The following is a 15717-nucleotide window of genomic DNA, read 5'->3' on the forward strand; positions in this document are numbered from 1 at the left end:
TCACTGTTTGTGAGTGTTTCACACTCTTTAGAGAGAAAACAACTTTTAACATCTGTTCCTGCATTATTTGAGAGGGAAAGAAAGAAGTCTGGAAAATGGGCAGAGTGTGGCAGATGTTGGCAGATCCCCTCCAAGGCAGATGTCCTGCTCTGAAAAAGTTTCTTTAGGAAATCATGGCCACAGCCTCCTTTTGACTTAAGACACGCGACTGCTTAGCAAAAGAAAGGACGTGGGAAAGCAGCACAGCACAATAGAGTGTATTCAAGCAACCCTAATAACCATGAACAATCTAATAACCAGCCGAAAAGTGGACAGCAAGCCTACAAGGAAGGCGCGAGGTGGGAAAGGAAAGCTTTTTAACCCCTTCGATTTCCCCTGCTGAAATTGACTAACTACTGCAAAGTTCCTTCTTTGGAAGTTAATTTAATGAAGATATTTTCAGTAGGGGCAGAGTGGAGAGGAGTTTGTTTTAAATAAGGCCCTTAGGCGCGTTCACTTGCTGGAGATTGTGACATTGGTTTGCAGTTGTTAAGGGCAGTGGTGTGGCCATAGGGAAGGAGGCCCTTCTTTGGGTTCAAGCCCCCCCCCCCCCCAAAAACAAACAAACAAACTGAGGCACAGCTTGCTGCTTTGGCTGCTTTGGCCCTCATCCTGGCAAAGTCAAGCAGTTAGTAGCACTTTTCCTGACCTGCCACTGCACTGGCCAACTGCCCCTTCCCTCGCAATCCTTGGCTACTGTGAAACTGAGCAAGCATGAGGGAGGCCCACTCCCTGTGCATGTTCAGTTTTTTGCGCATGTATGGGGGGAGGGTCTCCCTCGTGCATGCTGAGTTTCACAAAAAAACAACAACCATGTGCACAGCAGGGAAGGGGGATGTACAGCCAGCGTGGCTGTGGTGGCCCAGGAAAAGTGCCACCAACTGCTTGGCTTCATAAGGATGGCTTCAGCTAGTGAGGGGACCCCCACCAGGTATGTAGATGTGGGTGGGGCAAAATTTTGTGCCCCCCAACTTGGGCTCAGGACCCCCAAAATCTGATTGCTACACACCTGGTGAAGGGGCAGGCAGCTAGCCCTTCTGCCTCTATATTGTGTTGTATCCCTTCTTCAGGCTCCTTTAAGGAGCTTCCCCTACATGTTTACAGATGTGCCAAAGATTTTAAGCATATTTGATGTCCACTGCTGTCTTGGAGTGGAGGAGTAGCCTAGTGGTTAGTACAATGGACTTTGATCCTGGGGAATTGGGTTCAATTCCCACTATAGCTCTCTGTGACTGTGGGCAAGTCACTTAACACTCCATTGCCCCAGGTACAAAATAAGTACCTGTATATATGTAAACCACTATGAATGTAGTTGCAAAATACCACAGAAAGGTGGTATATCAAGTCCCATTTCCCTTTCCCTTCCCTTTTTAAAGAGAGGGAATGGAAGGAGGCAGTTGTACATGTACTGTTAGTCATGGTAAAACAGTGGTAAAGGGGTCCTTTTACAAAGCCGTGGTAAAAAGTGACCTGCAGTATTGTGGGCCCATCTTTTAGGTGTGTGCGGGGCCATTTTGTTACCGCGGTGGGAAAAAGGCTATTTTTTAATGGGTTGGGAAATGGGCCTGCGATAATATTAAAACTAGCGCACCCCTAGTTTTGGCCTGAGCCCTTACCGCTGCTGGTTAGCGCTGGGAACGCCCCCGCAGTAGAAAATAGAAAATTCTTTTCTACCACAGGATTTGTCATGCATCAAACTCAGAATTACTGCCCCCAGCGGTACTGTCGAGAGACGCCTGGTCGCCATTTTATCCCAGTCCCAGCGAGTGTTTCTCCAGGGCCGGTCAGCATGTATAATTAGAATATAGTAATAAGCGAGCTAAAGTCACTACCCCTGAAGACGCATTACAGCGAAACACAGTGTGTAGGGTGTGGCAGGAGTTCGGATTTATACCTCAAGTGGGAAGAAAGAAGGAGAGATCACTTGAGAAGGATAACTGGAAGATAAATGGAAGAACAGATAAGATATAAGAACAAATGAACTTTGATGGAACAGGAATTTAAATTAAGTTGGAAAAGTTGGAACTCACTTTGAATGCTCAATTCAACAAATGAGAATAGAGGAAACATAGTGACACTGTATAGACAATTGCACTGATAAATGGAATCACACAATCTTTGTGATTGAATTTTTGTCATTGAAGACATTTGAGGGCTATTACACTAGTGCACTTAAGGGGAAGAACGGAATTATAAAGATGTGCATTTTGAGTTGGTATGTTAAAATGCTATCAGAAAATCGATGATGATGATGTAAATTGGAGTTTAAGAGCTATTGAGGTTAGAGCATTAAGAGAGACAACCGTGTACAACATAACTGGTAGGAAGGAGTGTGAGCACTGAATGAATGTGGTGAGGTTAGGGCCAGAGAGTTTTAGAGAAATGTCACTGATGTATGCAACTTAAGTTTTCTAAAGTATATGTCTAATAAAGAAGTTTGATATTATATATATTGATAACAGTGATTACTCCAATAAGTAGATAAATATTTGTAATCAGATTGAAATCAGGGAACTCAGCTAAGATTTAGAGTATAGTTTAATGTATATTTATTGGGGATATCTTGAAAATCCACTGCCTGGTTAACTTGCCGCATATAGTTAGGACTGCTGTTTTGCTGTCCTAACTTTATTTGGTTACTTAGCCAGTTAGGGAACTGAAAATCTCTGCTAACCAGTTAAGTTTCCTCTCCACCCTAACTCTGCCTCCAGATCACCCACAAACTAGCCGGTTTCAGCATAGGCGGTTAGAGGGAATATTCATCAGCATTATCCAATTAAATGCCGGTGGCTATCCCCATATAGCACCATACAAGCAATTTAAATGGCTAGGAGCTTCTCCTGGTCATTTAAATTGCTTTGAATATCAACCCCATAGCTTTTACATTTATTATCTAATATAATAAAACGCACCGTGAACATTCTGAAGACAACGTTCTGAAGTCACTCAAACACTCCCTGAAGGGTTCGTGGATTCGTGGTGTGAAGCCAGCCAGGCTGCCAGCCGTCTCTGCCCCACCCTCGCGTAAAACGTCATGACGTCCAGGGCAAACGTCATGATGTCGAGGGCGGAAAAAAAACCAAACAAAGCACAGCGTCAGGGAAGGAGGCGGCGCTCCCGACGTCTCTAGCCTTCCCTTCGCTGTGTTCCGCCTTCTTCTGACGTCAAGGATGACGTCAGAAGAAGGCGGAACACAGCGAAGGGAAGGCTAGACGTCGGGAGCACCGCCTCCTTCCCTGACGCTGCGCTGCCGGAACCGCCGCCACGGAGGTAAATTTAAAAAGAAAAAAAAAAAGGGATGTTGGGGGAAGAGAAGAGGGTGGGCAGTTGAACAATGGGAGCGGGAGGGCAGAGGAGAAACGACAGCAAGGTTGCGAAGGGGGGGGAAAGAGGGCGGAACAGGCTGGGACATGGGAGAGAGAGGACCATGGATGCGAGGGGGGGTCATGGAAGGGAGAGAGGGGAATTGCTGGAAAAGGATGAATGGAGGGGGCAGGGGACAGAGGAGCATGGATGGATATGGATTGCAGGACAGGGCTCAGGGAGAGAGGGGAATTGCTGAATACACTCCGAGGAAAACCTTGCTAGCGCCTGTTTCATTTGTGTCAGAAACGGGCCTTTTTTACTAGTAATCATATATTTGCCTATTGATACCTAGGATCTGGACATGTGTATGAAATGTGATCATTTCTATTTTATATTTCTTGTATAATTAAAGTTTCATTAACCTCTAAGTTGTAAATCATTCTAGAGCTAATGGTCAAGACATTTATAATATGTACTTTGTTTATAATTATATTATTATTAAGTATAGCTCAATGGGATGCTTTGTGTGATAAACTGCAAACATACCAGCATTTTTACATCTTTGTGAATTTGCTGGCATTTTTAACCTATTATAATGTGACACCCCTTTTGTGATTAAAAAAAATTAAGTGTGAGAATTGGACCAATCATTACATAATAATATAATTTGGATTTCAAGCCCATCTTTCCAAATAAGGATCAGGGCAGCACAGAGCATTAATAGTAATTCAGGTACAAAAAGCCCTTAGCTTACAGTCTACGTGGAGGTACTTGAAGCAACAGGGGATAAAGGAGTCCTTTTACTAATCTGTGGTAAGAGTTGGCCTTAGCACATCTGTAAAACCCCCAGTTTTCTATGTTTTGCATTAATGGCCATGCGCTAATGTTGTCTTAGTGTATGGCTATTTTTTTTTTAATTACCGCATGAGCAATTACCACTACTCATTTTGTAGGCAGCAAGGACTCCTGTGCTAGGTGGAGATTCTATATATAGTGCCTAAATTTGCGTGCCAAAATCCAAGTGCATTCTAAAACTACACGAATAACGTAATTGGCTCAATAAGCCAATCAGCATTTTTAACAGCACTTAACAAGCAATAATGAGCACTAATTGACAATAATTTACGCGCACAACTCAGTAAGTGCATTCTATAATGAACTGTACCTAAATGGTGAAGCAAGCAGTTCAAAATAAATGTACGCAGTTCAAAAGGGGTGTGTTTATGGGTGTTTCATGGGTGTTCTAAAATTTACATGTGTAGTTATAAAATATGGCATAGTCCGCTTAAATCTACATGCTGGGATTTATGCCAGGTTTTCGCTGGTGTAAATGGGCGCGTGATTTAGGGACAATGATATCAACTAAGCGTATTCTATATACCATGCATAAATCTTATAGAATACGCTTAGGTGAAACTGAGTTCCATGCGGATTTTTTAAGCACCATATATAGAATCTGGCCCTCAGGGCCCTGATTACAAAGGTATGCTAGTGTTTTTAATACACGCTAAAAATTAGCACGCGCTAACTGTGTAGATGCCCATAATATTCATATGGACATCTACACGGTAGACGCATGCTAAAAACACTAGCACGCCTTTGTAAACGTAGCCGTAAATTGTTAGTGCACAGTAATGTAGATGTGCTAACTGGTTAATGCAGGAATGCCCACTCTTTGCCCCTGATAAGTCCTCTCAAAAAATTAGAGAAACTGTAGTCAGGGCCGCCGAGGGGGGGGGGGCAAAATTCCCCGGGCCCGGGACTCCAAGGAGGGCCTAGTGGAGGGGTCTCTTGCCCTCTCCTGCTCCCAGGCTGCCACTGGCGCTGCAGTCCCCAGTCTCCACCTACCTTCCCTCAGCTCCCCTCTGTCTGCCATCGAACCCCTTCATTAAAAAAAAAAATCTCGAAATCAGCAGCGCAGCACCTTCTGTATGAAAGCAGCAGATCGTCTCGGGCTGGCCTTCCCTCACTGTGTCCCGCCCTCCTCTGATGTAACTTCCTATTTCCGCAAGGGCAGGACACAGTGAGGGAAGGCCCGCCCAAGGCGATTTGCTGCTTTCACACAGAAGGCACTGCGCTGCCGATTTCAAGATTTTTTTTTAATGAAGGGGTTCAAATGGCAGACAGAAGGGAGCTGAGGGAAGGCAGGTGGAGACTGGGGACTGCGGCACCGGCGGCCTGGGAGCAGGAGAGGGAGGTGACAGCAGTAGCGATTGGGAGAAGGTGGAGGCGGGCCTGGCTCAGTCTCTTGACAGCCCTGATTGTAGTGTGCAGTTAGTGTGCACAGATTTCAAAATTAACACAGGACGCCTAAGTGCATCCTGCAGTATGCCATTTTTTGCTGTGCTGGGTGTGCATTACCGCTTAACGCAGCTTAATAAAAGGACCCCTAAGTGACTTGCCCAAGGGCAGAAGAGTTAGTAGTGAATTGGGATTTGTACCTTGGTCTGCATGCTTCTCAGATTATATGAATCTTCCCCCTATAGCAGCTACTTAGTCATATAGGACTCAATTCTATAAATGGTGCCCATCTTTTGAGTGCCAAAATAATGCAAGCTAAGCACTGTTCTATAATAAGAACATTAACAATAAACTTATATTCTGCCTTATGCCTCGCGGTTCAATGTGGATTATAATCAGAAATGGCTTGCGGTAGTGTAGGGGCGGGTTTTGGGCATGCACTGATCCATTTTTCAGCGTGCCTGTAAAAAAGGCCTTTTAAACATTTTTGCCAAAAATGGACATGCGGCAAAATCAAAATTGCTGCATGTCCATTTTGGGTCTGTCACCTTACCGCCAGCCATTGACCTAGCAGTAAAGCCTCATGCGATAACTGGGCAGTAATGACCTACTCGCGTCAAATGCCACTTGGCGCGCACCTGATATGCGTGTCTGAAAATAAAAATTATTTTTCAGCCACACGTATCTGATGCGCGCAAAAAATGAAATTACCACACGAGCCAAGCAGTAACCAGGTGGTAAGGGCACACGTAGATACTTACGCAGCTTAGTAAAAGGGCCTCTAAAAAGCTGGGCATTTCCAGGAAGTACAAAATTTATCAAATAATGCAATAAAATGAACTGCTTAGTTAAAGAAAATAAAAACATTACTAATCATTAGAATTGAAGACAAACTTTCTGAATAAATAAGTTTTGATTTTCTTATGAAACTGGCTATAGTTTGCCTCAGAAAGTAATAACGCTTGGACATCCTTTTCCAAATGGGCTGCTTGATACAAGAGACTATAATAATCTAGTTCTTTTTAAGTTCTTTAATGAAGAAAATGTGAATAATGCTTATGTCCTAGTGGCTCTAGGTTTCTGCAAAAAGACTAGGTCCAAAAGATAACGTGGAGCTAATCCATTAATTAGTTTGTAGGCAAAGCAAAAAAGTTTGAATGTAATCCTAATGTGCACTGGAAGCCAATGAAGCTTTTCATAATACAGAGATATACTATCACATTTTTTAATGAATATATCAAACGTAACACAACATTTTGAATAGTATGGAGTTTCTTTAGTACCTGTTTTGAAACACCTAGGGCCCTGTTTACTAAGCCGCGCTAGAGACACGCGTGCTAAATGCTAGAGACACCCATAGGAATATATGGGTGTCTCTAGCATTTAGCATGCGCTAATTTGTAGCACATGCTAAAAACGCTAGTGCACCTTAGTAAACAGGACCCCTAGACAGATAATGTTGCAATAATCTAATGAACTCAGAATCAAGGATTGAACAATAAGCCTAAAATGCTCTTGATCAAAGTATTTCCGTATACGTCGTAAATTGTGCATCATAAAGAAAGATCTTTGAATAAGGCTGTTAATCTGAAGCTTCAATGATAATTTACTATCTAATAAACCCCCCAATAATCTTATAGAAGGAGAAAATTGATACAATGTCTGATTTATCATTATACTATTTTCTTCTACATCATTAGAATGATTAATTAGCAAAAATTATAAACGGTGTTCAAAGTTGGATGCCGTTTATAGAATAGCACTTGGCACTGGGATCCGTGCCCAATTTTCAGCAGGAGGATTTACACCAACTGAACCCTGGTGTGAATCCTCGTGCCAAAATTAGATGTGGTGTGGATCCCCTAAACTCTGTAACACTGCATGAAAATCCTAGAAAACACCTCTGACCAGCCCATAGCCCTCCCATGACCACGCTTCCTTTATGGATCCACGCAGACAAATTTATGCACATATCTTTAGAGAATAGCGACTATAAAGATGTGCATGTAAATTCAATTAGTGCCAATGAGCACTGATAATTGATTGTTAGCACCCAATTGTCAGTGCTAATTGGCTCATTAAGCAGTTAAATTGTGTGTATAATCAAATTTGCATGCGTTATCCCCCCCCCCCCCCCCCCGATTCTATTTATGGCACCTAAAAATCTGTGCAGAAACTGAAGTGTTTTCTGTAACGATGCGCATAACTTAATTGGTTAACTAGACAATCAGCACTGTTAATTGGATGATACCAAGCAATTATCAGCACTAATTGGCATAAATTGAGATTTATGCACACAACTTGCTAAGTGTATTCTATAAATTCTAAGTCGCATAGTTGAAAAGGGGCATGGCCAGGGGCGGGGCATGGGTGTTTCTATAATTTATGCACATTATTATAGAATACACCCAATCTGCGCCTAATTTAGGCGTAGGGATTTACACCAAGTAAAATGTGGCCTAAAAGGAAGTGACCAAATCTAGTCATTTCTGCCGTCATCTACTATGTTACCATCCTGCTTATAATCGAACGAGAAAAACGCCCAAGTTCCGACCTAAATCGGGAGATGGGCGTTTTTCTCACAAAAACAAATAAGCGGTATAATCGAAAGCCGAACTTTGGACGCTTTCAACTGCACTCCGTCGCGGATGCGGACAAAGTGACGGGGCGTGTCGGAGGCGTGGTGAAGGCGGAACTGGGGCGTGGTTATCACCCGAACAGAGATGGGCGCCTTTCGCCGATAATGGATACGTTTGTAGCTAGAATTTAGGGCACTTTTCCTGGACCCTGTTTTTTCAAGAATAAGGCCCCCAAAAGTGCCCTAAATGACCAGATGACCCCCAGAGGGAGTCGGGGATGACCTCCCCTGACTCCCCCAGTGGTCACTAACCCCCTCCCACCACAAAAAAAATGATGTTTCACAACTTTTTACTTTCACCCTCAAATGTCATACCCTCCTCCCAAGCAGCAGTATGCAGGTCCCTGGAGCAGTTGTTAGGGGGTGCAGTGGACGTCAGGCAGGTGGACCCAGGCCCATCCCCCCCCTACCTGTTACAATTGTGCTGCTTAATGCTTAGTCGTCCAACCCCCCCAAACTCACTGTACCCACATGTAGGTGCCCCCCTTCACCTCTTAGGGCTATAGTAATGGTGTAGACTTGTGGGCAGTAGGTTTTGAGGGGGATTTGGGGGGCTCAACACCCAAGGGAAGGGTGCTATGCACCTGGGAGCTCTTTTACCTTTTTTTTTGTTTTTGTAAAAGTGCCCCCTAGGGTGCCCGGTTGGTGTCCTGGCATGTGAGGGGGACCAGTGCACTATGAATCCTGGCCCCTCCCACGAACAAATGCCTTGGATTTATTCGTTTTTGAGCTGGGCGATTTCATTTTCCATTATCGCTGAAAAGCAAAAACGCCCAGCTCACACCTTGGCGAATAACACATGGGCGTCTATTTTTTTTTAAAATACGGTTCACTCCGCCCCTTCACGGACCCGTTCTCGGAGATAAACGCCCATGGAGATAGGCGTTTCTGGTCGATTATGCCCCTCCATGTCATGTGGTGAGCCACTCAGCATGTTCTATATACCATGCAGAAATTTAAGCCTATTCTATAAAATGTAGTTGTACTTTACAGAATACGCCTAGGAATATTTTTTTAAAGCACAGACTTTTCAGGTGCCATATACAGAATCTGGCCCTATATATAGAAATAGGGGGATAGTGTTTGTCTGCTTTCTATCCTTTTTTTTAATCTTAGTAAAAAGTCTTGCATCTCATATCAGGTCAACCAAACAATTTGATCCAGTCCTTGCTTTGCCCATTGATTGCATGTTTTGTTTGTCTTATTTTTTTTATTTGTACCCCATGCTTTCCCACTCATGGCAGGCTCAATGTGGCTTGGGTACTTATTTGTACCTGGGGCAATGGAGGGTTAAGTGACTTGCCCAGAGTCACAAGAAGCTGCCTGTGCCTGCAGTGGGAATTGAACCCAGTTCCCCAGGATCAAAGTCCACCACTCTAACCACTAGGCCACTCCTCCACTAGGGAAATCACTGAAAAAGTCTAAGCAAGCAATGGAGCCACACCAGGACTTGATCAGTCTTTTTGGCTATCCGGGGTGAGGTGGTAGCTCCACTTTGAACTCAGCAATCCCTTACTAGAGTTGCCAGTTGATGTGATTATTTTGGGTCTTGCAGATCTAGTTCTGGCTTTACCCTATAGCATGAACTGCCTTAGAAAAATCAAATCTACATGTCTGCACATGGAAACAGGTAAATGTAAGACTTATCCTGAACAAAAGAAGCCAGCTGGCAATGCTATTTCTACCCACTTCATAAGTAAGGCATAATGGAATTTGACAAATGCAGTGGAAACTCTGGCCCAGATGCGCAAAACTTACCCTGCTATTATTGTTTCCTTTAGACTGTCTCTAGCCAGTCTAAAGCAAATGTTTATGTAGCTAGTAGGAATGCACACAGGAGTTTTCCGTGGCTCTAACGTATGCCGTTAGCAGCCACCGACAGCCCTATGCAAATGTATTACAATGAGCTTATTACTGTTCTAATGAGCTCATTCATAGTCCAATATATATTCTGAGCACGTTTTACGGCTGCTCTGGAGTTGTCAGAGAGGAGAGAAGCACAAGCAGGCAGGTGCAAAGGCTGCCTGCTTGTGCTTCCTACCTGTCACCTCCCTGCACCCCCTGAATTAAAAAAAAAATTTCCCTGACCACAACACTCCCCCGCCCCGCATCTTAATTTCCCTGGTGGTCCAGTGGACCTTGACCCCCTCAATCATTTTTTTTAACTTTCCCTGATGGTCCAGTGGACTGCAGCCCCCCTTCCCTATGACCCCTGAACCTTTTTTTTAATTATTTCCCTGGTGGTCCAGTGAACCGGACCCCTTCTCCTGTGCATGCACACCCCCCTCCTGACCCCGATCCCACCCACAGCTCTCCTTGTACCTTTACAACAAGGTGAAGGCAGGAGTGCAGGGGCAACAGCTTCTCCCTCCTGCCTCAGGCCCGCCCAGAACAAAATGGCGGCACCCAGGGCCTGCCCAGTGCATATAAGGAGTTTTTTTCCTTATATGGTGCACAGAATAGCAATGGTACAACTTTCTTTAAAGTATACAGTTATGTGCGCCAGTCTTTCAATGGAATCTGCTTCTTTGTGAATTGCTCTATGGGGTCCTTTTACTAAAGGGTTGCTGTGTGGCAACCAGAACTACTTCCAGCCCAATGTGGTGCTGGAGGTAGTTCCCCCCCTCCCCCCACCCCCCCCCCCCCCCCCCCCCCCCCCCCCCCGTGTGCACCATTTTCGGCATTAGCAGAAATATTGAAAACATATTTCTGCAGGAGGTTACCAGTGGTAATTGGGCAGCTTCGTGTGCTGCCCAGTTACTGCCGGGTTAGTGCGGGGGCCCTTACTGCCACCTCAATGGGTGGCAGTAAGTGCTCCCCCCAAAATGGCCGCATGGCAAGTGCAAACTTAGTGCCCAGCCATTTCATTTTTGGCTATTTTCACCCGCTGCGGTAAAAGGGGCCCTCACGCACAGCAAAAACGGCTTCCGCTGCTATGACAGGGCCCCTTTTTCTGCAGTTTAGGACGAACAAAGCACAGGCTGCACATTTCTTAACTGCTTCTTTAATCATGGCTCCAAGCTGGAATTTAAAGGGGTGGAGCTGGTTTTCTATTTTATTTTCACCAAGCAGTAAGTACTTCAAAGACAATATAAAGAAAATGTGTACGAAAAAAATCCAAAAAAGCAAAGCCTGTCCTTAAGTGTAACTGAAGTTGTTTTTTCCTGGGATTCTGCGGGCTGGGCAGAGCCCTGTGATCTTTCTTGATTGTCCCTTCTGTTTTACCAAAAAAAAAAACTTTCTGCAGAGCGGAGCATTGAAGGCCGGACATCTGTCGCTGTTTGGGCGGGTAAGTTAGCCATTCAAAGGAAGCAATGACCTGTCAGGCCTGATTGATGGTCACAAGCCTCTGGGCTCGGACCTTCGTGTGGGAAAAGAAGCCTCAGCCAAAGGAAGGCATTCATTCGCATGCTAATTCAAGGCTATAAATAGGAGAGATCGGAGGGAAGAAACCAGCTTCATCCCTTCATCTCCAGTTCCTTCCCCTGGATTACAATGACTGCCGCGGCTCTGGGCAGCAATGTGCAGAAACTAGCTAGCGCCAAAGAGGAAAGGAAGGTAAGTGAGGCTTCAGATCCCATACGCAGCAGCTCAGGCTCAATTAGCATCTGGACGCGAATTTATTCGAAGAGTCCTAAGGGGTTTTTTTTACGGGCTTTTGTGGAAATCCTAAATACAGTGATCGACGGGTAAAGAAGGATTAAAAAAAAAATAGATCCAGATTGCTTTAACATGTAGGCGTGTGGGGAACCTGCCCTCGCTGAGATTTCCTTACGGAACATACTATTATTATTATTAGCATTTGTATAGCGCTACCAGACGCACGCAGCGCTGAACACCTGACACAAAGAGACAGTCCCTGCTCAAAAGAGCTTACAATCTAAAGGTATGAAAATATCGTTGCGCTGATCTCTGAAATGTCTGTTTCCTCCATTGTTTTGCTTTGTAGTTAAGGAAACCTTTGATAGAACGAAAAAGGAGGGAACGGATAAATAATTGTTTGGACCAGCTGAAAGAAACTGTCGTGGGAGCTTTTCGTTTGGATGTAAGTGCAGAACTGTGCTGTTCCGAGATTTTGTCGGGTTTTTTTTAGAATGACGTTTAATGATAATTTGTTTGTTTCTACTCACATAGCTGCTAACTCTGTAAGTGCCCCCGGTATTGAACGAGAACCTCAGTTGTGTGCAGGAAGGGCTATTTAGTACCCCAAATCATTCTGAAATGTTGGCACTTAAGCAGGGGTGTGCTGGTAAAATTTTAACAACGGGCTCTCTTTCCGGACATAGCTGGCCCTGAAATTTGGGGGGAGGGGGGAATACGTGCCTTTCTCTCCCCTCCCTTGTGCGGGCACACTAGGCATACCTTTGCGGAGCCCCCACCAGCAAATAAATGGACTGCCACCATTCTCTGCTGCTTGTTTCTGGCTCTGAACAGCATGATGGAACCTTCTTGTGCTTGCATGAAAAGTCCCAGCCTGATGCTCAGAGTCAGAAACAAGGAGCAGGGAGCAGCAGCAGTCTATTTACTTGGCTGGTGGGGCCAGCATCACTGCCAGCAAAGTAAAAGAGAATTCAGGAGGGGGCCCAAGCCTACATTTTGGGAGTCAGTTGTTAGAATAGCCATGGGGAGGACTACTTTAACAACCGGCTCCCAAAATTCTTAATAACTTAACAAACGGCTCTTGCGAGCCCGTGAGAGCCCGCTCCAGCACACCACTGCACTTAAGTCTACACCAGCATGCTCATTGCTCAGTTACTATCGCGTGAAACGTTTAAACATTTTTTTACAGCAATCTAAACTGGAAAAAGCGGATATTCTTGAAATGACTGTAAAACACCTTCAGAACATCCAAAGTAACAAGTTGATGGGTGAGTGTCCCTTCGGGGAGCCGTTTTTTTCTGGGGCCCCTGGGATTTGTTTTCGGGCTTCACACAGATGGATTTCGGATGAAGTAAAAACATTTTCGTCCGCTCTTAAGATATCAGCTTGGGCATTGCTTGACTTTAGATCACCTTCTGTTAAATTTTCAAGGAGTTTTGTTTTATTCTGTCCTCATATTTTTATGCACGTTTATATTTTGTTGTAATAATAATAAAAAAAAGGCCATCTATCAGCATCTTTCCCTAATGCAACACTTACCCCCTCGAAGTAATTGTGTAGTTCCTTACCCTGCACTCATACACTGCATGCAGTATGTGGAAGATATCATTCCTGGGAGACCTGGGCTCAGTTCAAAACTGGCAGAGCAGCATCACCTAATTTTCCAATGGAGGAGCCAGGGATGGGTATGCAGGAAGAGTTTATGAAGAGATGCCAGAATAAAATAGAACATAAATTATTTTGCATTGTTCTAAATGCTGTATGGAAAACTAATAACTGAGCCTCCCCTCCTCCAAAATGATGCTCCTGCTTTTAAGTTATGAGGCAAAAAATGTCAGTCTTGTAGAAAGTGCCTGCAAATCTTGTTGGTTACCACTAGAGGGGAGTCTGGAGCTGAAATGCTTCAAAATCCTGGTTTTGGAAAAAGTATCTGGCAGTGCCCCCCCCCCCCCCCATATTCAAAACTGACCAGTTAAAGGCACCCAACAGCTAATATTCAGCTGGAGATAACCGGTTATCTGCACTGAACATTATCTGCACTGAACATTACCGGTTAGCATCTAGGACCAGATTCTGCACAGAACAAATTTCCACCTAAGCATATTCTGTAAGCGGTGCCTAGATTTTGGCAAGGTATATAGAATATGCTTAGTTGATATCCCAGTGCCTAGAACTACCTGCATCTTTTTACACCAAGGAAAACATGGCGAAAATACTGGCATGTAGATTTAGGCATACAGGGGCATATTCTACAACAGTGCGTGTAAATTTTGGAACGCCTACAAAACACCCATTTCCCTGTCCATAACCATGCCCCTTTCTGGTTGTGCACATTAGAATGTGCTTAGCGATTTGTGTGCATAAATTCTAATTATTACCAATTAGTGCTCATTATTTCTCGTTAAGTGCTGTTGGCAACATTGTTTAGCTTGTTAAGCCAATTAAGTTATGCGTGTGTTGTTATAGAATATGCTTGGATTTCAGTGCAGAACACTAGGCGCAATATATAGAATCTGGGGGCTAGCACGTAACCGGCTATATTGCACAACTTATCCAGTTAGACACTGAATACTGGTTAGGTGCTGAATATTGGCGCCTAACCAGATAAGTTTAGCAGTCAAATAGGACCACATATATAGCTGTCCTATCTTTAACTGCTAAAAGTTAACTGGTTAGTGCTACATTGTAGTGGTTAAAAAATGGATATTCGATGTCAGTCACCAGAAATCACCCAGCATTGAATTGGGTTTAACACCAGCGGTAGACAGCAAAAGCGCTGCCTACCACCAGCCTGGCCTAATATCAGGCCTTATGGGTTTCTGTTTTTTTCAATATGATGGGGTTCTCTACTTGAAGGGTAATACACCAAACTCTTCCTAATGGTCTGTTATAAGCCTTTCATATTCACTGAATTTAATTCATTAATGTATTAATTTACTAGAGACCTCTATAACAGTCTTTGTTATAGGCAGGGTTCTAGGAATTTCATTTTATTTTAAATGTATTTTTATTGTAACCAACAAACAGCATGGTTGTATGCAATGACACAGATTTCCCCATAGTACAATGCATGCATAAGAGACATAAACAACCATTATAGAAATAATATACAACTTTATTTTATTTCTCCTTAACTAACCTAAGTTCACTTTCCATTTAATGCAGCAGATTCCAAAGTGGGTTTGGAAGCACAGCAGAGATACAGCACTGGTTACATCCAGTGCATGCATGAGGTACACAACCTTCTCCTGACCTGCGAGTGGATTGACAAGGCCTTGGGAGCCCGTCTGCTTAACCACCTTTTGAAGTCCTTGCCCAGATCCAGTGTGGAGAGTGGCAAAACCACACCGAGGTCCTCTCCCCCTGATCCACAGTCACCAGCAACAGAAAACTGCCCTGCCCCAAAGCAGGAGAAACCTGCAGCTTCTGGCCTATCTCCAGACCAGCATTTCCATGCCGAGAACAAACAGCCTTCGAAAGCCTCACCTCAGCCTCACCCACAATCTCTCTCCAGGCAGCCTGGTGTAGCCCCTCTCAGCCAGATCCAGCAACCCACTTACTCTCGTTTTTATAACCCAAGTATGGGGTCGCTGGACATGTGGAGACCATGGTAACCTATCTTTACAGACAGACAAACTTTATTTCTAATCTGTAGTTACCTCTTTATATGTATCTTATAGATATGCTTATTGAAAACACTTTTGGAGCATGACTGTTCCTGTAGGTGTACTAAAGACCAGGTACTTCAAGCCGAAGTAATCCTAAATTGTAGCCTGTATTGTAGAAGGCTGCCTGTTATTTGTATTTATTTAATACATCTAAATTATTGTATATAACTTTTTCTTGGGCTTTTAGTGTACAGTAATTAAAAAAAAACTTTTTTTCCCACTTTT

General features: G+C 44.0%; 1 protein-coding gene across 1 annotated transcript; it reads left to right on the forward strand.

The window, feature by feature from the left end:
• Nucleotides 1–11638: 11638 nt before the first annotated feature.
• Nucleotides 11639–15438, forward strand: HES6 (hes family bHLH transcription factor 6). Its single transcript, XM_030215647.1, has 4 exons — nucleotides 11639–11782; nucleotides 12174–12269; nucleotides 13014–13092; nucleotides 14990–15438. Exons 1-4 carry the CDS (start codon nucleotides 11720–11722, stop codon nucleotides 15436–15438), a joined length of 687 nt encoding a protein of 228 aa, XP_030071507.1. The 5' UTR covers nucleotides 11639–11719.
• Nucleotides 15439–15717: the final 279 nt, after the last annotated feature.

Source organism: Microcaecilia unicolor, chromosome 10 (assembly GCF_901765095.1).
Source record: "Microcaecilia unicolor chromosome 10, aMicUni1.1, whole genome shotgun sequence".
NCBI classification, from domain to species: domain Eukaryota; kingdom Metazoa; phylum Chordata; class Amphibia; order Gymnophiona; family Siphonopidae; genus Microcaecilia; species Microcaecilia unicolor.

Excerpts from the sequence above, each read along its gene's own strand:
- HES6 (XM_030215647.1), top strand. The coding sequence starts at position 11,720 with ATGACTGCCGCGGCTCTGGGCAGCAATGTGCAGAAACTAGCTAGCGCC. Across the intron at positions 12,270-13,013 it reads TGGGAGCTTTTCGTTTGGAT|CAATCTAAACTGGAAAAAGC; the intron begins GTAAGTGCAGAA and ends ATTTTTTTACAG. Across the intron at positions 13,093-14,989 it reads CCAAAGTAACAAGTTGATGG|CAGATTCCAAAGTGGGTTTG; the intron begins GTGAGTGTCCCT and ends CATTTAATGCAG.